This window comes from Neovison vison, chromosome 5 (genome assembly GCF_020171115.1).
Source record: "Neovison vison isolate M4711 chromosome 5, ASM_NN_V1, whole genome shotgun sequence".
In the NCBI taxonomy this organism is placed as follows: Eukaryota; Metazoa; Chordata; class Mammalia; order Carnivora; family Mustelidae; genus Neogale; species Neogale vison.
This window is the reverse complement of record NC_058095.1, coordinates 156,472,353-156,497,954: the sequence shown is the minus strand read 5'-3', so window position 1 is coordinate 156,497,954 and position 25,602 is coordinate 156,472,353. Positions and strand designations below refer to the sequence as shown.

General features: G+C 41.5%; 1 protein-coding gene and 1 pseudogene across 3 annotated transcripts in view; one reads left to right on the top strand and one right to left on the bottom strand.

Annotated features, from left to right (window-relative positions):
* PCCA (propionyl-CoA carboxylase subunit alpha) overlaps positions 1-25,602 on the bottom strand; it is a 402,014-nt gene that overhangs the window by 67,774 nt on the left and 308,638 nt on the right. For all 3 annotated transcript variants that reach the window (XM_044250038.1, XM_044250039.1, XM_044250040.1), the window contains one exon: positions 8,965-9,018. In XM_044250038.1, coding sequence (XP_044105973.1) covers positions 8,965-9,018 — 54 coding nt within the window. The remainder of the gene's footprint in view (positions 1-8,964; positions 9,019-25,602) is intronic.
* Positions 9,173-10,049, top strand: LOC122907283 (annotated as a pseudogene).

Here is a 25,602-nt window from a genome sequence, read left to right as displayed (position 1 = left end):
AAAGAACGAAAAAAGAACAGAGAGACTGACTCATCAACCCCCTACAGAATGTCTGCTCCGTGGCCTCCACCTGATGCCTATGGCTGGACAGGAAAAGGATCAGGAATAAAGAGAACGTGACCCAGTGCAGGTGGAGCCCCGTGTAGATGGGACAGAAGTGGCCCTCTGACGAAGGCTCTGGGGTTTTATGCCAGACGCTTCCCATCTCCCCCCAGTTTTCTCCGTCCAGGGAAATCGGGAGCAGTGCAGCTGGGCAGGGGAGCAAATCCCATGGGGGCAATTCAGTCAAGCGGTGGGCACAAGTGAAAAGCCCAAGCCAGTGTGCTTGGGGTGGCTGCAAATGTAGGCTGGGACACGGACAACATGTCAGAAACCCCAATAAATCATCATTCACTCCCCTAAGCCCACTAATACGTATCAGAGAAAGGGATGGGCTACAGAAGGGAGACTCAGGCAGATGGAGATCACAGGAGTCGGCCGCGATCTAAACAGAGGGCCTGCTTCCGAAGTCGTAAGGGATACAAAACTGAACAAATTCCCTGGAAGTTTATTTTTGGAAGACAATAATAGCCCCAAACTGTATGACATCATTTCCTTCTCGAGAGTACAGATGCAGAAAAACAGTAACACACACAGTTCTTTTCATTTTCCAATTATTTGGAGTTCAAACAAAAGGGAGTTTACTCTATCAAAATTCATATCCATATGTGAGTTTTCAGAAGACGGAGAACTTTCGGATGATGTTTCTACATCTATAAATATGAATAATGCAGACTCTGGATCCTATGTTATCAGATGACAAGATACAGCCTAAGCTTCAGCTCGTGCTAATTAAACGAATCAATTAAGAGACTACAGTTGCAACTGTGTAGCTGCTGTTCTATAGTAGCAATAACAACCCCGCAGGGAGGTCTTTTACTACATTAAAATGCTGTCCTCCACAACTCCATCTGATATTATTAGAAACAGTTATTTGTGTCTTGCTGTCATATTAGTAGCAAAGGCAAATTATGGAAATATGCAGACCAGAATGGTCCCAGTATGAGATCAGGTTGGGTTTTCAGCCTCCAAGGGAACAATTGCTGAAATTCCAAAGTTCCCCAAAGTTCTTTAATGGAACTGATAAATCTATCAGCACAGCATCCATTTAGAAACTAGGTAAGGGTCACATATTTACATACTTTCCTGCTAAGCTGATACAATTCAACGAGACGAATTATCATATTAAGTTTACCCTCCTGAGTTAAACTGATGGAGTTCAAAATTGTTTTCGATGGTTGTCATTAATCGCTGTTACTTCGTAAACGCTTACTTTGGAATCTAATTGTGCTGGCGTATCAAGGGTCATATTAATAGCATTCTTAATGGTAAATCTTTGTAAAACATGTTTATTCTACTGATATTATCACTCAAGCTTTCAAGGCTAATAAGAAATAAAGTATATTTATTATCAATAAAAACTTAATTTAAAATGTACAATTTGAGATTTAAATTAGCTTTAAGAACTTCAGCATGATTTGGTTTCATTAAGATCTCTGGCTAAGCTTCAAAGACATATAATTTGATAGTTCCTCAAGAGTCCTTGGGCAAATGCCAATAGCACAGCTATGAAGAAGCTCTTTATTGTATTCTAAGCTTATTTTTGCTTTGGGGCAATATGCATTGTTTTCACAAGGAAAAAAAATAGTCTTGGTGAGATACGTTTAATATTATAGTACTTAAAAAATAATGGTACTTTAGAAATTAAACATAAACAATAATTACAAAACAAAACTTTGGAATAAAATGGTAACTTCTGCATGAAAAGCAATTAAGAAAACAGTCATCCTAATGGTAAAGCAAAGTTCAAGGGGCGCCTGGGTGGCTTCTCGGGTTGGCTTCTGCCTTCAGCTCAGGTCATGATCTCAGGGTCCTGGGATCAGGTCCCATATCGGGCTCTCTGCTCAGCGGGGAGCCTACTTCTCCCTCTTCCTCTGCCTGCCCCCTGCCTACTTTGCTCTCTCTCTCTCTCTGTCAAATAAATAAAATCTTTTTAAAAAAATAAAGTACGGTTCAAGTAAGTAATTCCGGTTAAGTAAAACACTGACTTTCTCCATTTCTTTGTGAGCTTATGCTATCTGATGGACACAAATTCACAGCTTCATCAAAAACATGCAAATAAAACAAAACTCAGACAACTTACAATTTTTAATAGGTACATATATCTTAGAAAAAATCTGGGATATGTAGCTTAGCAAATATACTGGCATATATGGTGTCTATTATGGATATATGTTTGTGCCCCTCACCTAAGCTTGAACAACCCCCAATATGATGTTATTTGGATGTGAGTAGTTTGGGAGGTAGCTGGGTTTCGATGAGGTCGAGAAAGAGGGGCACTCATGACGGGATCAGTGCCTTATAAAAGAGAAGAAAGATGAACCACTATGTAGTACACCTGAAACTAATGTAACACTATGTTAATTAACTGGAATTAAAATGGAAGCTTTAAAAAAATAAAAGAGGACAGCCCAGCATTGTCTGCCATGTGAGGACACAGCTCTCAGGTGGCCCCCTTCAAGCCAGGAGGACGGCCCTCACCAGGAACCAAATCTGCTGGCACCTTGATCTCGAACTTATCAGCCTCTAGAACTGTTCGAAATAAACGCCTGCTATTTAAACCACCCAGTCTTTGGTATTTTGTCAGAACCGCCTGAACTAAAATACTCGTCCTTAGCAGTTATGGCAAAAACCGGACCGCACAGTAAAGTGATCTGTTTTTAAGGTGCTCTGATGGTGAACAGCTCTACCTGCAAGTCACAGAGGCCTGGTTTTGCATCCTGTTTCCACCAGTTCTCAGCACAGAACAGTCATTTAAACTGCCAAGGCTCACTCTGTCTTCTGAAAGTGAGGCATGCCCTTTATCGGTGTTTCTGCATGTTTGAGAGTGGGGCAGAGGTGATGGTAACAGGGAAGAAAATCCTTGGGAAAACAGACGGCAGTACGCAAGCCAGATATTAATAAGGAATGACGCTCTGTTTATAAAATATACTTTCAGATGAATACCTGAGTTGGTTTTCAACTTTTCCTACATGACAAATACGCTTTCATGCCCATCTATGTAGAGCGTACACTGGGTTGAGCACTGCCATCCAAATCTTCATGTCCAGCTGGTATTTCAGAATATGACCTCATTTGTGAAGAGGGTCTCCGCCAATGTAGTTAGCTAAGAAGAGGTCTTACTACGTATGGGTGCGGAGATTTCCAGCGACGGCTGTGCTCAGATTTCTCTGACTGAATATATACAGACCTGGTGAAGAAAGCCACGTGAGGACAGAAGGAGAGACGGGAAAGATGAAGTTACAAGCCAAAAAACAGCAACCAGTGCCCCAAAGACCAGAAGCTGGGGGAGACACATGAAGCCGATTCTCTGGGAGCACCTCCAGGAGGAGCCAAGCCTGCCCACACCCTGATTTCAGACGTCTCATCTCCCAAACTCTCGGAACACGATTCTGTTGTTTGAAGCCACCCAGTTCGTGGTAATTCGTGGTGGCAACCCTAGGAAACAAACACAGTCCTATATCCTACTTTTGGGGCACAGGAATGAAACTGATAGCTATTAAAGGTTAAAATGCGGATGATCTGAATTCGTACCTACAGCCAAGTCCAATACGCTCCTCTAAATCACAGAGGCACAAATTTCCTCAGTGCCTCCTACTAATTCAGAAGAGTTTGCTTTTCATTATATAAAAATACTGCTTAACAATTTTTTAAAAGAGTTTTTTTGAGAGAGAGGGCGCGCGCGCGCGCATGAGCAGGGGGGAGGCGCTGAGGGAGCCTGACATCAGACCGGATCCCAGGACCCTGGGATCATGACCTGATGGGTGTTAGGATAAGCTAGGTTAGGCTTTAAAAATAACACTGAAATCACATTCCAGTACAGTGCCCAGGCTCCAGCCTTCCCCAGGGACCCATGCTACTAGGGACTCAACAAGCAGGTAAATAGGTCCGGGGACCTAGGGAGCTCACTCCTGCCCTTCGCTGTCCCTGACCAGAAGTGCAAGACATCACTGTAAGGAAGCAATTCTCCATAGGTCTCTCATGCTTCTCTTCTACTTCTCGTGAGCACGGCACTGACTATCCTTCATTCTGGACTATTTTTTTCAAGGCTGTTTGCTATACAAAGACAGAGACAATGTCTCCCTCAGAACAAAGGAAAGGCATGCTCACTGCCCATATAGAAGCTCGGGGTTCTCTGAACTAGACTCAGGTTCCTCTACCGTACCACAACCCACTGTGTGAGCAGGTGTCCTCCCGCCCTCCTCACGCCACCCTGTGGGAACCGCAGCTCAGGAAAATGATGCAAAACTAATGCTATCCTGGCTACCGCTACTGCTGTAATAAACCATCCTTCATTTCTGACCCCAAAGTCCTGTCTCTTCTACCAGCATCCATGACTATAGGGGGCTGTCAGCTCCAAGTAGGGTAAAATCTCAGACCCTCCACAGTTTTCTTTTGTTTTTTTAAGATTTTATTTATTTATTTGACAGAAAGAGAGAGAACACAGGTAGGCAGAGAGGCAGGCGGGGGAGTGAGGGGAAGCAGGCTCCCTGCTGAGCAGAGATCCCGATGTGGGGCTCGATCCCAGGAGCCTGAGCCAAAGGCAGAGGCTTAACCCACTGAGCCACCCAGGCGCCCCAACCCTCCGCAGTTCTTGATAGTCACTTCCATTCACAGCTCCTGGTTGGAGCTACTCATGTGGTCCGACCCAATCCACGGTGCCTTATTAAAAATGCAAATGACATAAAGAGACTAAACTCATGCATGTATCCAGTCTCACTGCACAGAAAGGAACAGACTAAAGGCAGAAAAATATGTTCTACTTCTTTAATGTTGAGGAGGTTAATTAAAACCACAATGAGGACACTACTGACGGCAAATATGAACAAGTCTGATGACCGCAGGTACTGGTGAGAACGTGGAACCGAGTGAACTCATTCGCCGCATACTCGATGCTCATCGGCCCTATCGAACCGCTGGCACATATGCAATGAGGATCATGTGCTCGTGGCCATAAATATTTAGGGCAGCATGGAGTTAGAGCCAAGACTCTAGAGAGCACCGGGGGGGCCATCAACAGTGGAGGTGACCTCACCCACACCATGGAGCCAAACGATACTGAATATACTCCCAGGCACTGTCAAGCTTAAAAGCATGCAAAGCTTAATTGTTTAATATTTAAGGATGCATTTATGTGGGAAATTTTTAAAGAAAAGGAGTTTTAAAAATTAGGAAGATGTTCTCTGTGAAGGGGGGAGAAAGAATATCTGACAGATAGGATTAAGAAGGAGCACATAGTAAACCTCAAAGTTGATGACTTTTGTGTTTTTTTAGAAAAAGTCTAGTGGGTATACAGGTCTTTATCATTACTCTTTGTGACTGACAAATATTTTATGTTATTTTACACATATTAAAAATATGTAAAGTATATTTATAACATTTTATATCGTATGTAATATTTCTGTATCTAATAAAATCTAATCTTTAATAGGGATTTATTTTATTGGTAAATAACCAAATGGTAGTTTTTAAAGTTCAAGTGTGTAAACTGAATTCAATTACTTATTTTGAAGTCTACACCTTCTCTGAATTGAAATAATAACATTGTTTAACTTTACGGATGCTACAGAAGTCCTTCTTAAAATTAAACTCCTCTTTGAACACTGAATGTCATATTTAACAATATTCAAAAGCCAACCTGTATGGATTATTCTACAAGGATTCTCACAAAGACAAAGTGTGTTAGAGAAGTCTTTCCTTTACCACGTGACCTGCTAGTGCTCTTCCTGACCGCAAGCTCCAGACACTGAACCTGCTTTAGAACATGAGGACTGGCGCAGCGCGCGCCAGCTGGAAATCACCGTGCGTCCGTCCTCGCGGCCCCGCTGCCGCAAAACCTTTGCTTTCTCTCTTCCATACTGATCTATTATTGCTAAGAGAACACGCAGACAAATGCATTGTAACAAACCGCAGTGGCCATCCCAACCGCTGTGATGCAGAATTTTAGAGTACTTAGAAATGACTCTAAACTCTGACACTCCCTTTGTGTACAAGCTCCATAAACAATGTGGAAAAATCTTTGGGGTTTGTGAGCAAGGCACCTATGTCGGGCGGGGCTGGGGGAAGGGTATCAGCTATATAAACAGGTCTGTTTTTTATGAGTGTGTGTGTGTGTGTTTCCTACCATATTTTAGGGGCCTTGAAGTGGACGAAAAGAAAGAACAGAGAAATCGGAGCCCCCTTGTTTGCTCTGCCCACCAAACCAGCTGTGGACCCTTGGCAAACTGAGCTCTCTTTTCCGATGCAAGTTCCTTGTCTGAGAAAGACGGATTCATTGCTAAGGCCCCTACGCTTTTCCTTTTCCCCGTTTGTTTCTGTGTTTGCTTTCTTCTTCGTTTTAGGTCTACTCCTTGGGTCCCATGCTTGCCAATGTCACGAAGTCACTCGACAAGCATTCGCTGAATGCCTGCGGGGCCCAAGGCCCGGTTCTGAGGTCGGGGCGAGAGCGGTGGACACACCAGGCAAGAGCCCTGTGCTCCCGGAGCTTAGTTCATTCAAGTGGGAAAGCCGGCCAAGAAACAAGTTTTTCAAAAAAGTAAAATGTGTCGAACAGGAAAGTATGTCAAATTGTGATAACCGCTGAAGAAAAAGAACAGAGCGGAGGAAAGGTGGTCCAACTTTCAAACGGTGTGGCCAGGAAGCCGTCCCTGGGGCGGTGGCTGTTGTGCAAAGGCTTGAAGAAAGTGAGAGAAACTTCTGTGCAGGTGTCGGGGTGGGGTGGGGGGGCAAACAGTCCTGGAGGAGGAAAGCCAGATGGGGAGCCCCTGCGGTGTGTGCCCGACACGTGTGAAGAAGAGTAAGCCGGCCGGCTGACCCGACTGATAGTGTTAAAGGATCAAGTTTTAACAGCAGGCCACGGAGCAGGGGCAGAGCCGGGAGACGGCGGCGGCTGTATTTCCGACGAGCGATGAAGAAGGCTTTGGTCCGGCTGGGGGCAGTGGAAGTGGCAGAAGAGAGGAAGTGGTAGAAGGACAACACGGGCTTTTAGCTCGTGTAGCCATTTTCCAAGACAGGAAAAAACTGCAAGAGAAACGCTTTGTTTTGTTTGTGGGTTCTGCCCGTGGAGAGAGCTCAGTTTTCAATATATGACGCGGTGAACTCTACTGGAATCCAAGGAGAGAGTGGGTGCGGACACAGAAGTACCCACAACCTGTTGCATGAAAAGTTCTGTGATTCTATTTCTAGAAGGACATGGGCACGCCACATTCTGTTTGGCTTTGCTTCATTGTGTGTTGCAGATACTGCGTTTCTGTTTTTTGGTTTTGGGGTTTTTTTTTACAGGTTGAAAGTTTGTGACAAACCTGCACTAAGCAAACCTGTCGGCACCATTTTTCCAACAGCATTTGCTCACTTCCGTCTCTGAATCACATTTTGGTTAATTCTTACAATATTTCAAACTCTCATATTATGACTATACTTTATTATCACTCTATTGCTGTAACCTGTGATCAGTGACTATAATTCACTGAAAGCTCAGATGATGATTAGCATTTTATAGCAATAGAGTATTTTTATTTTTATTTTTTAACAGTTTGTTTGTTTATTTCTAGTACTCTCTACATCCAATGTGGAGCTCCTACTCACAACCCTGAAATCAAGAGTCACATGCTTCTCTGACTAAGCCAGCCAGGCACCCCTAGCAATACAGTTGCTTTTAAATTAAGGTATGTGCACTGTGTTTTTAGACATAATGGTTTGCATACTTAAGAGACTATATTGTAGTGCAAACATTACTTTTTATATGCACTGGGAAACCAAAAAATTCATCTGATTCACTTTCCTACAACACAGGCTTTCTTGCCATGGTCTGGAACCAAACTCACCAAGGTGTGCCCACATACCTATTGCTAATAATGTAAATGCCTCTAGAGGATGGGATGTGTATACTTGTGTGATGGTAAATTTTATATGTCAACCTGGGTAGGCCACAGTATCCAGATTTTTGGCCAAACGTTATTCTAGATATTTGTATGAAGGTATTTTTCAGACTAACATTTAAATCAGTAGACCCTGGGTAAAGCAGATCACCCCCATGATCTGGGTGGGCATAATTCAATCAAATCAAGAAAAAAGACTGACCTCCCAAGCAAGAAAGAATACTGCAAGTACACGGTCTTTGGACTTGAACTCCAACTACTTCCTGGTCTACTGTGCAGATTTTGGACTTGCCTCCTCTCCCCACACCCAACTCCACAAACTTATCCTGCTGGTTCTCTTTCTTTGGAGAACCCTAATTTCTTAGGACATGCATTGAAATAATATTTAACATTTTAAATTTTAAAAAAGCAAGGAACAACTTATTGATCAGAAAAACAAAAATAACTATAAATCTCAGGGGCAACACTTAAAATTTATGTAGCATTAGTCCAGTGCCTACGCATATACTACCATATATGCTGCAATACATAAACTGTGCGTGCCTTTATACACGTGTGAACCAGAAATGCACATATTAATGTGCTTCATATCGCAATGGCTACAAAATCATGACTCTTGTGATCCAAGCCACAGGCCTCTCCTCTGATATTCTCAATAAACTCATAGAGCAAACAGAAATACCCAAAGTGAATTCCCAACCTGAACAAGGTACCCAAAAAACATAAACAGACATTTTACAGATTATATATGATATACAGCAAATGAATACATGGAGAAATGTTCAAATCACATAGGCAGTACACAGAGAAATGCTAAGTAAAATAATAAGGTGCCGTATTGTTTGACCATACCTCATTGGTGTGACTGGTAATAGCAAAATAAAACCATGAGGAAGACAAGTTCAAATACAAGGGCTAAAGCTTGTTGGATGCTTTTTTTCCTCTGTAATTTCGTGAATACACAAAATAATAATCCTTTCATACTTACCACTGTACCAAGAAACTGAATGCTCATGTTTCCACCTGCTTCTCGAGAAAGACACTGGAAAAAAAAAAAAAAAAGAAGTATATAATGAATTCACATCCACACAAAAATGTATACATGAATGTTCATAGCATCATTATTCCTAATAGCCAAATAATCTAAATGTCCATTAACTGGTACACGGGTAAACGAAATCTGTTATATTCACACAATGGAATACTGTTCGGCCATAAAAAGGAAGGCAGTACTGATATGTGTGACAACAGAAGGCTGCCACAAAGGACCATGTGTTACAGGACTCCACTGTACATAACATGTCTGGAACGGCAAATCCACAGAGACACGAAGTAGATTAACACAGTCTGACGGTCCTATGCAGAAGACCCGCAGCTGCCCTAGAGAATTCCCAGTCGTCACAACTTCCTGGGCTAGCACAGGCTGCCTAAGAACACACAAAATGTCACATCTTTTCATTAGCGTAGATTACTTTATACCACTTGTCAAGGAAAGGACTGAAGGAATTTCTTGATTCCCTAAGAAAATGAGGGTGGGGTGGGGGAGGGGAAGGAAAGGTGGAGCTTCACAGACCTCTCAACAATCAGGAGCAAAAGTAATGAAGATACACACAAACTCTGGCTGTCCTACTGAAAAAAGAACGTGCTCCTAACTCTCGAGCAGGGTGCCAAGCATCGGAGATTGCCAATGCCAAGTCTGGAACAGGAAGAAAGGGCAGCAAATTGTACAGATGCATTAGATAAAGCTATCCAGGAAAGAGAAGATGCCCTAAGGCTTCTTCAGACTGCTCAAGAAAAAGCAAAGACCTCATGCTTGGGTAAGAGACATCTTCGGAAGAATTATCTAGCACAAGTTCAAGAAGTCTATTCCTTAGTACCTAAGTAAGAGAGACAGTAAGAAATGATTCTTCGCCATGCTTTCCGTGGGGCATTCCATCTGACTGAGACCGGAGAAGCAAGCCCACATGAAAGCCAGTAAGTCTAAGGGGAAAAAGAAAAATTTCTTCAGGAAGAGGTTCCACAACTTTCTGAAGCCCAGAAGTCAAGTCCTATCCAGTAAGTCTGAACTCTTATCCTATTATTCTTTTTGGATAATAGTCTCTATACAAAAGTAAGCGACTTCCTAAAGAACTTGTCTTTTCAATCAAATGATAATTTACTTATGGATCAGTTGAAGCATTGATACAGCATGGGAGTGGTCATGCTTTTACCAAACTTTAAGAAAAACCAGGTATAAAGCACAGATCAAATTCCTTTTAGAAAGGAAGGGAGGGAAGAAGGGAGGAAGGAAGGGTAGCTGCCTGAGGGACAAGGACTGGGAGGAAATGAGAAATGCCAGCTAATTAGTACGGGGTTTCCTTCCACGTTGGTGAGAATGTTCTGTTAGTTGACTGCGGAGATGGCTGCACAACTCTGGGAACGGAGTAAAAAACGCTGACTTGTACACTTTGGGTGAACTGTGTGGTATGTGAATTCTATCTCAATAAACCTGTCATAAAAAGTTAGCATTTGTTTAAAATAACAAGAGGACACCACAATTCTTCATCCAGAGACTACTGAAAACAGACATAACCTCTATGTTATGCAAGTATTTGTAAACAGAAAAGCTCAAAGTGAATACAATATGACTTGTGCGTATCTTGCTCGATTTTTAGCTTGCTATAAATAGATAACTAAAGAGTTCACTGGAAGTAAATCATACTTTTATTTAATTCTCACCCGTAAAATTGCTCTGTTCATTCTTAACCTGTTTTTCAAAATTCTTTCTTTCTGGGCTACTCAGAAAGGGTCCAACGGCTTCAAAGACTCCACAGGAAAAAAAAAAATTAAGCAGTTCTAACTAAGTAGCTGTGGGCTCTTTTTTTTTTTTTTTAAGTTCCCAGATGTAGCCTTGGAGGGAGGGCTTCCTGTCATTGACTATAACAGAAATATGCTAACTTTATTCCTTTTTTAAAAAAGTGCAGGTTTACCAACCCTAGTTTTAAGATCACTCAAGTCCTAGAACCCAGAGAAAATATCCAGAATTCCAGCTCAGCCCCCAGTTCCTTGATTGAGGGAAGTCAGATCAGTCAGAAGGAAAGTGGATTAATACACCAAGACAAGAAGATGGTCACCTCACCCACAAGTCCTGCCCCGGTGACTCAGCACAACTGTAGTCTGACCAGCACACTCAGCGTGGTGTGTGTGGTATAGTGCAGAAATAAATGATAACTCAGTATGATAAATCCATAGTACAAAATGTACAAAGTATTAATGGATAAGAGGCCAGACCAGCTAGATGCCCAGAAAGGTTAAGGAAGACGTAGATACACAGTAGAGCTGGGTACTAAAAAATGAGCAGACATTCTCCAAAAGGGAAATAAATGACAACACTTTTGGTCAGATGGGCCAGTGTGTACAAATTTCAGCGGAAGAAAAAGCATGGTGAGTTTAAGGCGTGGTGAATCGTCTCGTATGGACAGAGATCAGTTTGGTTAATAGAGTGAAGGGGCAGGAAAGGAAAACAGAGAAGGAATTACAGAGCCAGGTCCCATCTTGCACAGAGTTCACACTTCATCAGGTTCTTATACTTAAAAACTGGGGAGTAACATGGTTGTTTTAGAAAGACTGATGGTCTGATGTAAGGTTGAGGATATAAAGGAATGGGGTTTGGGGAGCTGGACTGGGAAACCAAGGAAAATGCGGCAGGTGGCAATCACTTGGGGGGTGGGGGGAGGGGGGCTCAAAGGCTAGATAGAGGTGAACCCAAAAGCAGAATTAAGCCTGTTTCGTTCACAGAAACTTAGAATTTGGAGGGCAAATGGATCTCAAAATCTATATTTTGTTTTACTTATGAGGAAATTAAAGATGCAGCGATATAAAAGTAATTTGCCTACATTGCAACAGGAGAAGAAGAATGCTGACCCCAGCAGTTGTGCAGGGTTGGGACAGCTCTGCTGTGCATGATGGAGTATCACCACAATCTCAGACCCGATCAGCACTTAGGGGGTGAGCTCTTTTAAGGACAAGGACCATTTCTTCCACTTCCTCCTTAATCCCAACAGCATGCAAGTCAGTGCCACAGAAATGAAAACAAAAAATCAATCTTCAAGAATTCTGAAATTTTTCCATACTATGAAAGACCAGAATGACCTACATATCCCTCAATCTGCGACCATCTTGTGGAAGTTTTGCTGGCAGAGTTCAAGGTGTGGCTGTCAAAAAATTAGGGAAAGTGCTGTAGAATGACGCAGACTGAGGACAGGTAGTCCACTGATCCGCTGACCTCCCTGCTGCTTATATTTTAAGAGCATTGAGGAAAATACTCAGTGAAAGCATCGCCATTACTACAAACTTAGGACTCAACCCAGCAGCAGTTAAATCTTCCTTCCTCAGAAGCCTGAGGCACAGATCCAGAATCCTGTCCATATTTACCAGAACAGAATCAGCACAATTAATCACTTCTATCATGCAGCAACACACTTAATCATAACAGCTGTTCAGAGTGAGAAATTTTCTGATTGAAAGTGTGGTTGTTGGATTCTGGGAAGATGGCGGCGGTGGCAGAGTTTCTGAATCTTCCACAGAAACACTGAGGAGGCCCGGGGTAACAAACATCCCTAGTCCCCCATATGTCTACAAATACCACTTCCCACTTCCCACTTCAAGAAATCAAGGTTTCTCGGCAAAATGGCTGATCCTGGGTTTGGGGTAGAAATGAGGCTGCTATATCTTGTCACACCAGAAAGCAGCGGAGCTATCAAAGACCGGGGCCACGTCAGAAGGACTGAAAAAATTCCCTGGCCAGAGCTGGCGAAGTCTGACCGTCAATAAGGATTATAGCTGCGATGGATTGAAGCAGACCAGGTGTGTTTGATCCCATGAGTTCAAAATGGATACCAGAAACAAAAACAGAACACCCTCATTTAGTCACTTTTGGAGAATAATAGGGAACCAACTCTCTGGAAATTGCAAAGTCAAGAGAAAGGGTCCAGCATTTATCTTTTCTATGAAAACTGTAGTCCTGGATAACCTAAGAAGGTGTTGAGGTAGAGTTTCTCTTAAAAGAATGAATCCTGGTGGTGCCTGGGTGGCTCAGTGGGTTAAAGCCTCTGCCTTCAGCTCAGGTCATGATCCCAGGGTCCTGGGATCGAGCCCCACATCAGGCTCTCTGCTCTGCAGGGAGCCTGCTTCCTCCTCTCTCTCTCTCTCTCTCTGCCTCTCTGCCTACTTGTGATCTCTGTCAAATAAATAAATAAAATCTTAAAAAAAAAAAAAAGAATGAATCCTGGTAAATGAACAAAAAATGACAATATTGGAACATCATTGTTTTGTAAACCTTGATGAATTTATTGACCGAAGCCTGAGCATCAAGGGAGTGGCGACCAGACGGTGTCTCTTACAGAGGCACGACTCAGTTTCACTAACGATAATGGCACCAAATCTGATTACACCTCTAGGTCCACCTATCAATTTATAGAAAACAAAGGATGGAGGACATGTTCAGCCACACCACTGGGATGCAATCAGCTCAGTTCTGACAGTTGAAAACCGTACAGGACAAAGGATCCCATTCCTTCAACAAATAAAATGCAAAGAATAAAAAAAAAGTTCCATAGCCATTTCCCTCCAGCTACCGTCCCCTTGACCCTTCACAGCCAGATTCCTTAAAAAGTTGTCTCTCTTCATGGTCTCTATGTTGCCCCTTTCCATTCTCCTTTGAACCTGTTCCCATGTGTTTTCCCCCACTGTCTGTAGGCCTTCTCATCAAGATCACGTATGATTTCCACATTACCTTACCTATCAGTAGTGGGCTTTGTCCTCATCTTCTCCAGCAATGTTATGCTATGAACTGCCAATGGTTCTCTTTCCCAAACACAATTCTTTCACTGACTTCAAGGATATCCATGCCCCTGGTTTTGATCCTACCTCCCTGCCAGTTCTTTCTTAGCCTTCTCTGTCTCCTCATTCAATTTCTACCTGCAGAAACTGAATGAGCTCCAGGAAGCCCAGTCCTCAGCTCTCTCCTCTTTCCCATCTACTTTCTTTCCCTGTGTCATCTTACCCACATGCATGCTTCCCCTCAATCCCCACGCCCAACTTAAAACAAATCAACTACTCTGAAGCATGACTTAGGTACAAAAGACTGCATTCCATTTAAAGTACAGAATTCAATGACTTTCTACAATTTTAAGAAACCACCTCCACAATCAACATGCAGAACATCACCACCACCTCCAGTAGGTTCTTCCTGCCCTTTCACAGTCCAATCTTCATCAATGCCCCCAGGCAACCACCGATCTGCTCTCTAAAATGAGTTCATTTTAGTTATTTAGTTTAAAATTCCTTAGCATCTTTGCCAATAATCGACTGACCACCTGTTTCTAGCTCTACTTCTATACTTCATTCTGTTCTACGTATCTCTCTACCAATACCATATTGTCCTGACGCTGCTGTTTCATAATTATTCTTGGAATCAGGCCGTATAATTCTTCCAACTTTTTGTTTCTTTTTTAAAATTGCTTGGCTCCTGTGATTTTTTTCAACTAATAGATTTTTGGGGGGTGTGGTAAAAAAACACAACACAGTTTACCATTTTAACCATTCATAAGTACACAGTTCAGTGTGTAAGGTATATTTATGGTGTCGTGAAGCAGACCTTCAGAACCTTCTCATTTTGAAAATCTGAAATTTGGTACCCACTAAATAGCTGCCCCTTTGTCCCTCCCAACAGACCCTGGTAAGCACCACTCTACCTTCTGTTTCAAGGAATCTGACTGCTTTAGGTGCCTCATACAAGTGGACACATACAGTAGTTGTTGTTTTTTATCTGCGCTCAGCATGTCTTCATGGTTTAACCATGTGACAGGATTTCTTTCTCTTTTTGGCTGAGTATTATCCCAGTGTATATATATAGTCTATTTTGCTTATCCATTAATCTGCGATGGACATTTTAGTTGCTTTGACCTCCTAGCTATTCAAAACAATGTTGCAATCAACTGGGGTGTTCAAATAACTCTTTTAAGACCTGCTTTCAAGGGGCTCCTGGGTGGCTCAGTGGGTTAAGCCTCTGCCTTTGGCTCAGGTCATGATCCCAGGGTCCTGGGATCGAGTCCCACATTGGGCTCTCTGCCCAGCAGGGAGCCTGCTTCCTCTTCTCTCTCTGCTTGCCTCTCTGACTACTTGTGATCGCTCTCTCTCTCTGTGTCAAATAAATAAAATATTTTTTTTTAAAAAAAGACCTGCTTTCAATTCTCTCTAATATAGATCTAGAAGTGAGACTGCTGGATCACTAAGTACTAATTTTTTAATTTTCTGAAGAACCCTCATACTATTCTCCATTCAAGTTGTACCATTTCACAATTCTACCAACACTGCACAAGGATTCCACTCTCTCCATGTTCTCACCAACACTTGTTATTTTCTGGGGTTTTTTTTGGGGTGGTGTAGCCATTCTAAAGGATGTGGAATGTTGCCTCATTGTCATTTTGATTTACACTTCTATGATGATGAGTAATGTGGAGCAAATTACTGTTATGTTTATTGCCTGTATATCACCATTGGAGAAAAGACCATTTAAGTCCTTTGTTCAATTTAAAATCAGGTTAATTTGGGGGGCACCTGGGTCACTCAGTCAGTTAAGCTTATGACTCTTGATTTTTCAGACTCTTATTTCAGCTTGGATCATGATCTCAGGGTCCTGGGACTGAGCCCCAGGTCGGGGCTCCTCACTCAGTAGGGACTCTGCTGGGGCTTCTCTTTCCCTCTCCCTCTGGCCTTCCCTGTCCCTGCTCACACGCCCTCTCTCTAAAATAAATAAATAAATCTTATTTTTAAAAAGATTTAATTTATTCATTTGAGAGAGAGAGCGCGTGCGCACACACATGTGCAGAAGTGGTGGGGGAGGGGTAGAGAAAGAGAGAGAAGCACACTCCTCACTAAGCAGGGAGCCCAATGGCTCTATTCAAGGACCCCAGGATCATGACCTGAGCCAAAGGCAGATCCTTAACCATCTGGGCCACCCAAGCGTCCCTAAATAAATAAATCTTTATAAATAGATAGGTACGTAGGTAGGTAGATAAGGTTCGTCTTCTTGTTAAGTTGTAGTTCTTTATAAATTCTGGATATTAACCCCTGTACAGATACAGGATTCGCAAATTTTTTCTCCCATTCACTCTGTTGTTCATGACCTCTGATGCACAGACATTTTGAAGTCTGATGTAATCCCATTTGTCTCTTTCCTTTGTTGCCTAGGACTTTGGTGTTGTATCCAAGAAATCATTCCTAAGTCCACTGTCAAGAAGCTTTTGGCCTCCACCTTCTTCTATAAGTTTTATGGTTTTAGGTGTAACATTTAGGTCTTTAATCCACTTAAGTACATCTTTATGTATGGTGTAAGTTCCTTTTATATGTGGCAGATCCATGTTTTGAGAGAAAATCTACAGGCTTATGACTAGGGGATGTATGTTTGCAATTCCCATTTGCCCTATGAGTTCAAAAGACTCACAGAGACTACTGTTAGCTGGACCTCGACACGTGGGTATCTATGTGCATATTAAACCTATAAAGTCCAAACAGAACTACTGATCTGCCTCCCCAACCCTGCTCCTCTGCTATCTCCCATCTCCATAACCACGGCCATCCGTCACCCAGCTGCCTAGTCTTCACTCTTGCCTGGCATCTGATCCGTCCATCTTTTCTGCCTTCCCGCCCAAATAAATGCCAAAGTAGCTCACTTCTTACCATCTTGCCTGCTAGCACTTTAGTCTAAGCCAAGGCTTGATGAACTCTTTCTGTAAAGGGCCATGAGGTCAATGTTTTAGGCTTTCTGAGGCAAAATTGAGGATATGAGGTAGTTAGTTACAGAACAAGAAAGAAAACGGATTTTCATAATTTTTTGGACAACATTCAAAATATAGTAATACCTAAGCACAATTTTTTGGTAACACTAATAAGGAAAATGGAATCCTCTTATTTAGGGAAAAAATTCTATTTAATTGGGGCTTAAAGTTAGTGTTCTCTGTCATTAAAATCAATGGCAAGCCAATACGCATCTGTTAATGCTGATCTGCAATGCAATTCTACCTCTTTCACCTTATTGTTTCTGAAGATTTTATTTATTTGAGAAAGAGAGCGTGCGCGTGACCACAAGCAAGGGGAAGCGGCAGAGGGAGAGGAAGAAACGGGCACCCTATCGAGCTGGGAGCCTGAACTGGGGCTCCATCCCAGGACCCTGGGATCATGAGCTGAGCCAAAGGCAGATGTTTAACCAACAGAGCCACCCATGGGCCCCGCTGTTAGACCTTTGACAATACCTTCTCGCCACAGACAGGTTCTGCTAAATACGGACGAGAAGCCTTAAGCACAGGGCTTTCCTTAAGCACACTCATTGCTTGGAGGGCATTTACAGGATTCTGTTACGATTCCTCTCCTGATAAGTGCCTCGGGGCTCACCATACACCGCAGTTGGGTCACTTCCTATTCTAGGCTAGGTGGAACAGCTCGCCTGCACGAGGAGATGGATGTTAAATATGGACATATCCTTTGCTCTTGTATGGACGTTTGAAAAACGCTGCTGAAACTGCAGTTCGCTTCCGGTTTTAATCTTTTGACAGCCTGGGAAGTGTAAAAAGCAGCTTGACATTAGCTGTAATTCGAACATTACTTGTCAAAATGGTATTACCACAGTATAAATTTTGCATGTAAGTACTGTTTTGTCTTGCAATTTTAGGTTGAGTTCATTAACAAACATCAAATCTGCAGCACAAGCTAATTTTCAAAGCCATTCGATGTTTGGTAACAGCGGCTGAGGGTGGTTCTTCTTGTTCGGAAAAATTTAAATCTTGGTTCTGAGCTCAAAAACATCACAACAAATTTTACCACTGCTAAGTCTCTGAATTGCTATGTGATAGGGAAAAACGAGGGTATTAGGGTTCTACTTACAAATTCCAGAAGCAGTCATAGCAAATAACTGACAAATGAATATGGCCCTATTCCAGTAAAACTGTATTTACGGCCACTGGAATCCAAATGTCACATACTTTCCATGTGTCATGAATCGCTATTCTTCTTGTAAATTTTTTCCAACCATTTAAAAACGTAATAACCACTCAACTTGGGAGCCGTACAGGAACAGGCCATGGGCTGGATTTTGCCGACTCCTGGTCTCGGCCAGCAGCAGCTTTCACCCGGCCCACTACACGGATCAACCAAACGTTCACTTAACCCCACCACTGGTCCCCTATGGTGTAGCCTCCTCACAGCAGTGATTTTAAATCACATCGCATCATTCTTCTACTCAAAACCCTTCAAAACGTTCACAGTAGGAACTGAATAAAACCCAAACCTTTTGGCCTACAAAGACCCCTAATACAATCTAGTCCCTGCCTGTCTTCTTCTACTCTTCTAAGCTATACTGGAGATGCCGGCCTTCCTTTGGGCCTCCGCGCAAAGCAGGCTTGTGCCTGTCTCAGAGCCTTTGCACTTGCCATTCCTGCAACTTGGGAATTTCACCCCCTAAATTTTTATGTGGATGCCCCCTTCTCCTCCTAGGTCTCAACTTAATGTATGCTGTTCAGGAACAACTTTCCAGCCACCCTTGCTAAAGCTACCTCCTTTAGGTACTTTCTCTGAAGTACCCTATCTTATAGCCTTCATCGATCTTCTTAGTGCTCCAATTACCTTATTCGTGTGTTTACACCTTTGGGATCTACATCCCCATTGTAAATGTTGTACATGTTTGGGGGTGGGGGCAGTGGATAGGAGAGTGAGGGGGAGAGAGCAGGAAAAAGAGAACTGCCCAAACCTGACACGGCTCAGCAATAAGGACTGATATAATAAAAAATGGAGAAATAAAATTTCATTCAAACTGGAATTTATCTCTATACAAAAACCAGGAATATACAATTTTCCCACAGGTCATGATGAAGACAATTAGATTTTAGAATTCACAAAGAACAAAGTATCAGAGCTTACAAAGAGTCGGAGATACCAAAACAAACATGAACTGACCATCTGACAAGCCAGTAACAGAAAGTAAAATAAAATCAAAATTAAGACTTTTATTTTCATGAAACATACCCCATCCTTATTCAAATATTGTCTCCAAGTGTTTTCTTTACCCCTTTTCCTAGTTTAAGTGGCAATTTAGAGCTAGATAAAAACTCCTTCTGTTCTTATTTTGATATTCTGCTCCAACATTTACAAAACACAGACCTTTTTTTTCTTTAAAGAAAGAATATTCAAGAAGTAAGACTTTGATTACTGAAACGACTTCAGGATTTGCGGGAATCAAATTCACAGAATATTAGCAAAGGCTGTTCACTCAAAAAAAGAAAAACATTCACAAAATAATGCTCCAAAAATATCTTTCTGGGATAATGAAATCAGAGGCAATTTCACCTTTAAAAAGTAATCTCACTGAACAGTAAGAGGAAGAAATAGTAATAGTTTTCTTTTTCCCCTCGCTGATATCCAGCATGATAACGTGCGGTAAAGGCCAATTACTCCGGGATTTGTCTTATCGCTCTCCCCGGCAGCTGCTTGCATTCTTTTCCACATTTACACAATCGGTGTTTATACTATTCAAAATTCTCTCCTTCTGGCAGCTACTAAAATATCATTTTCTAGTAAACAGATAGTAGAGGAGAAAAAAAATACGTGGGGGGAGGAGCAAGGGGAGACGCAGAATGACATTTTCCCATTATAGTAAATTTTTAAAAGCAGCTCCAAATCATAAAACCAGTGCCACCAGAGATGAGAAAACAGCTAAGCTTCTGGGACTCCATTACAAAAGCAGGTAGAGGTGTCAAAATTAATATTTTAAATTATAGTTGTAAATACATCCCAGCTGTTAAATTGTGATTAAATTTTTCAAAGCATAGTGAAAGAGTTATTTCTGTTCTCCTGGTGGGCTTGTTTCCAAGATGTGTAACTGTAATTGATGTTTTCAGGAATGTGAAAAGGAGATGGTTAATAATTACTCTCTCATTTCCTACTTCTTTGGAAAAAAATACCAACCTCCACTTACAAAGTTATATATTTATATATCCTATACGTCCTAAATAGATGGTTTCATATTACATTTGATAACTCTAGAGTAATCACATGCACATAGTACAAAATAACAGCTAATTACTTCTAAAGGGATGGGGAGAAACAGCTGAAAAACACGGAAAACATTTATTTTGGGACTAAAAACAGAAGATCGCTTCCAGAGCCACTTTTTTTTTTAATACTGGCAAAATATAAGCAAACACATAAGCCACTTACTTAATTTTCTAGTTAAAATATTATTAAAATATTTACTTTAGCATCTATGCACATTTATAAGGATTATAACAAAAGTATCTTCCCAGAGGATGTGAGCATTGCTTTCATCTACAAAACTTAAAAAAAAGAAAATAGCTTCTTTTCAACGTCCCTTACTCAAGAGGTACGAGACGCAATTCATTTTCCTCAAAAAAAAAAAAAAAGGAGAAAAGTTTAAAGCTTAAAAATCTATTCAAACTCTGGGTAGACAAGCATTTGCAAACATATCACAGTTATTCAATCTGCAAACACAAGTACAGCTCTACCATATTCATGTGCTTATTTATAATATTCTATATCACACGGGCCCACTGAGCATTTTAAGTTATCATGTTATGTAATCTATTTAACATCGCAATCAGTGCACAAATAATCCATTTAATCTGGCATTCTGCGGTAAATAACATGACATTCCCGTGACACTATTCCCAATGTGTCTGCTTTAACATAGAAAATTAGTTCCACTTAGCTGAGTATCAATAACCTATTCATCGTAGAACGCACCAGTGCTGCAGTCAGCTTTGTACTGTTATTTATCATAAATTTATCTTCTCTTGAAAATATTTAAGAAAGAATATGAGAAATAAAAAGAAGAAAAGCCTTCAAAGGTACATCATGAATAGCTTCACATCACACAAACGCAGAGACTGTTAAACCTTAGCAGGATCGCAAGATATTTTCAAAAGTATTTAGCTACTCTTCAGGCCTGTAGACAACCAGCTGTGAGCAGGTGGATAGAAGAAATCATGCCACACAAAGAAACAGGCCAATAGCAGGCGGCAGCTCTCCCTGCAAATGTTCAAACAACGTGACCACGCGAAATGAAAATCTAGTATGTAAAATGCTGGCAAGAAGCAACACATTAAATCCCAGCAGACAAATTACACCATAAGAAATGGAAGAACTATTTGAATTGTTCAGAGTAAAACTGAAGGGCCTCTTTCAAGGTCAAAAAAAATGCTGCATAGGAATAGAGTATAGTCACAGAAGTTAAAAAAATATATATATATAAAATTCTATTTGAGCAGCCTGTTCCAAGCTACAGAGGTGCTAGGATATGTGGAGACAATACAGCGAGCTCTCCACCTACAAAACATGGCAAATCTTTTGTTCCGACACTTCATTATATGCTGTAGGCAGGAATCATTCCGCGTATTACGAGTAGTCCTAAGTTTTGTTACAATTCTAAAATAAAATGTGAAAGTTCGTCAACTGGAGGATAAATTCATCTTCTGCTTAAAAATGAATTTAATTCATCCACTCCTAATTTTAAATGATAAAAGCCAAAACTGTGGTTGACACCTAGGGGAGCACAAAAAAACCAGTATGTTTTGCTTCTAGGAGCACTCTCTTATTTACGACAGGTTTCTTTTGTAAGCGACCCGCTAGCCACCTGTGTCTACTGAGGACCTGGAATGTGACTACAACGACTGAGAAATTAAATTTTCCATTTTATTTAATATTAAGTAATTAAGGGCGCCTAGGTGGCTCAGTTGGTTAAGTGACAGTCTTTGGCTCAGGTCCTGGTCCTGGAGTCTGGGGTTGGGGGTGGAGTCCCGCACGGGGCTCCCTGCTGCGCGGAGAGTCTGCTTTTCCCTCTGACCCTCCCCCACTAATGCGCGCGCACGGATGCGCGCGCGCGCTCTCTCTCTTTTTCTCTCTCTCATGCTCCCTCTCTCAAATAAATAAATAAAATCTTTTAAAAATATTAAGTAATTTAAACATAGACTCTGTGGAATATAATTTTCTTTACACACAATTTCCTTGTTCTGGTGTGACTGCATTTCACATTCATAGTTCTGTTGCTTCTAAGCTGTCATGGGTATATATACATGCACGCCAGGCACGTGTGTTGTTTCTGGTATCACATTAATAATTTTTTGTATTATTTCATCTTGAAATGCTAACATTTTGAATACACTGAGTTAAAATGGATTAGTGAAATTAATCTCACCTGTTTTTACTTTCTTAGGGTGGCTACTAAGAAACTTAAAATTGCGTATATATGGTTCATTAGATCTCTACTGGACAGTGCTGCTCCAGTCTGTAACTTTTTAAACTGGTAATTTGAAAATGAGATTATACCTTCCCACACCAGAAATGAGAAATGATTGAAGGTTTTCAGATTGTACCCCTAAGACCTATTTTATAAACATCATTACTGATGGACTCTCCATTTGCAATGGAAATAATAGAAAAATCCTGGTATATACCCCCAAAAAACAACAACAAAAAAAGGAAATATTAAATACTCTCATTTTATTTTCCTTGACTATCTAGGAAAACTTGGTTTAGTTATTATATGAAGAAATAGATTAAAAGCTTATAAAAATTCTGGAGGACCTAGAAGTATCTTTAAGAGTTTTTTATGTTTATGTGCTCATTCTTCAGTATAAATCACTTCATTTCAAAATACAGGGTTCTCCTCCTTTCAGATACACATATCACTAGCTCTACACTTAAAGTTACTAACAATGATTAGAATTTTTGTCTGTGAATATGACTTTCTAGACGTCAGAAAAGAAAAAGACTTAAAGCAGCCATGTGGGTAAGTTGAAGTAAGAGGCTGTGCAGTAGACTTAGCTGAGCGATGGGTTATTAGTGATGCTGGAGAAGAGAGAGCTCAAGCAATGGGCGCACAAAACTCTGAGAGAAAGGAAATCAGGAACAGTTTGAATTGAACCTTTTTCTATACCTATCAATAGGTGGTACTATTGGCCTTAAATAGTGTAGGAAAATTAGGTATTTCCTTGACTGGAAAGAAATGTGCTTGGTGAGCACAATACTTTTGGGAGTGGTCTTTGCTCTCACAAGAACTATGGTGGTTCTGTATCCAGAGACATCAAGCTGCCATGTTCTCTAATAGAGAACAGATTCTGCAACTATCAGAAAGTTAGGAATTAAAGAGAATTGATAAAACAGCTAAGAAGGCTGTCATATGAACAAAGTCTAATGCAATGCAGTCTTAGAGAAATAAAATCTAAATCTTGAAAGTACAGAAGAGACAGATTTTTTTTGTTGGAGATTTTATTTATTCATTTATTTGAGAGAGAGCGAGGGAGGGAGCCCATGGTGGAGGGTGGGGAGCAGAAGCTGACTCCACACTGAGTGGAGCCTGATACAGGGCTCGATCCCACAACCCTGGGTCACCATCTGAGCTGAAACCAAGAGTCCGATGCTCAACCGACAAAGCCACCCAGGCGTCCAAGGCAGATTTATTTCTGAAATTACAAAATGCAAGATGACTATCCATCCACTCATCCATTTGGTTGCTGAGCCGTTCCATGGGCCAGGAAGTCAGCAGGGCAGTGCTAACTGAAGGGTTAATCGAAACTGAAAACTTTGATCAATTAAAGGAAGTAAGTAACCTATGACATTCATTATCCAAATGATGGTACACACAAAATTACAGTTTATTTTTTAAAGAAAATAATGGATAGGGGTGCCTGGGTGGCTCAGTGGGTTAAGCCGCTGCCTTCGGCTCAGGTCATGATCTCAGGGTCCTGGGATCGAGCCCCGCATCGGGCTCTCTGCTCAGCAGGGAGCCTGCTTCCCTCTCTCTCTCTCTCTGCCTGCCTCTCCATCTACTTGTGATTTCTCTCTGTCAAATAAATAAATAAAATCTTTTAAAAAAAAAAAATTCTTAAAAAAAAAAAAAAAGAAAAGAATGGATAGGGGCATCTTGGTGGCTCATTTGTTAAGCATCTGCCTTTGGCTCAGGTCATGATCCCAGTGTTCTGGGATCGAGCCCTGCATCAGACTGTTTGCTCAGCAGAAGCCTGTTTCTCCCTCTCCCTTTTCCCCTGCTTGTGTTCCCTCTCTGGCTGTCTCTCTGGCAAATAAATAAACATAACCAAAAGAAAGAAAGAGAGAGAGAGAGAGAAAAAAAAAGAAGGAAGGAAGGACGGACGGACAGGCAGGGATAATATTAAGCTCATGAAGTTTACCAATGAAAACCAGGAAAGTAAATAATGTGATACGACTGAATTTGATCGGATGAATAGGGAGCTAACTCCTAAAGCAAAGGTTTGCTTTCTACCCAACTATTTTATCATCTAGTCAGAGAAAGACGCTAACTGCTACTTTTCATATAGCCACAGGGATTCAGTAATAAAACTGAACAGTGCTAAGTACTCATATTTTCTTAAGTAAGAAGCTAGACTAGCTACCTAATAGAACATGCTAAGAACTACAAAACCAACAACTGCCCATCTCCCACTTCAAAAGAATATGAAAGAAATTAAAAATTAATCAGTGGAGGCTGAATTATTATTATTATTATTATTATTATTATTATTTTCTGAGTAATGGAGGCTGAATTATTATGCTAAGAACTCAAGGTTGAACACTTTTTTTTTTTTTTGAAGATTTTATTTATTTATTTGTCAGAGAGAGAGAGAGAGCGAGAGTGAGCACAGGCAGACAGAGTGGCAGGCAGAGTCAGAGGGAGAAGCAGGCTCCCCGCAGAGCAAGGAACCCGATGTGGGACTCGATCCCAGGAAGCTGGGATCATGACCTGAGCCGAAGGCAGCTGCTTAACCAACTGAGCCACCCATGCGTCCCAAGGTTGAACACTCTATCTCTCCCACTCTCTCTCAAATAAAGGCATTTTAAGAGAATCACTTGGTTTTCCAAGCATCTCCTGGATTTTGAGGGACATGTACATAAGACTAACAATTGTTTGGGTGACAAAAAAGAGAGAAGAGTATGATGAGGCATGCACTGATGATTATTTCTTGTGTCCCAATGTGGACTGTGCAGAAGAGGCCCAGCCTGGGTCATTATGAGAGACCCTGCTCAACAGGAAAATCTGGGGGGATGAGAATCAGGGGGACAAAGTCAACTGGAAAACAGAATAGGCTTTAAGGGTTCTACAGGTGAGAAATTCTCCCAAAGCCACAAAAAGCATCCTTGAAGACAACAGCCAACTTTAGATGTTTGCCACGCCCCCAGAATAATGAATGACAGGTTACATTAGCCCGGGTCACTCAAGTTCTTCCTACCATGTTCCTCCCCTCCTCACCCCAAACTGCAACTTTGGAGAAAGCCCAGATGGCAAGTAAGAAGTGAGAGAGGATATAAGCAAGAGAGAAGAAACCAACAATACTCTCATCTTTCCCCAAAAATTTCTGTCTTGAGGAGGAACTGAGGACAGGAAGAGAGGTTATATCAGTTTTGACATTACAGTGAACTTGATTTTCAAACACACCCCCTCCTGGAGTGCCTGGGTGGCTCAGTCCATTAAGCATCTGCCTTTGGGTAGGCCATGATCTCAGGATCCTGGGATGGAGCCCCACATCAGGCTCTCTGCTCTGCAGGGAGTCTCCTTCTCCTTCTG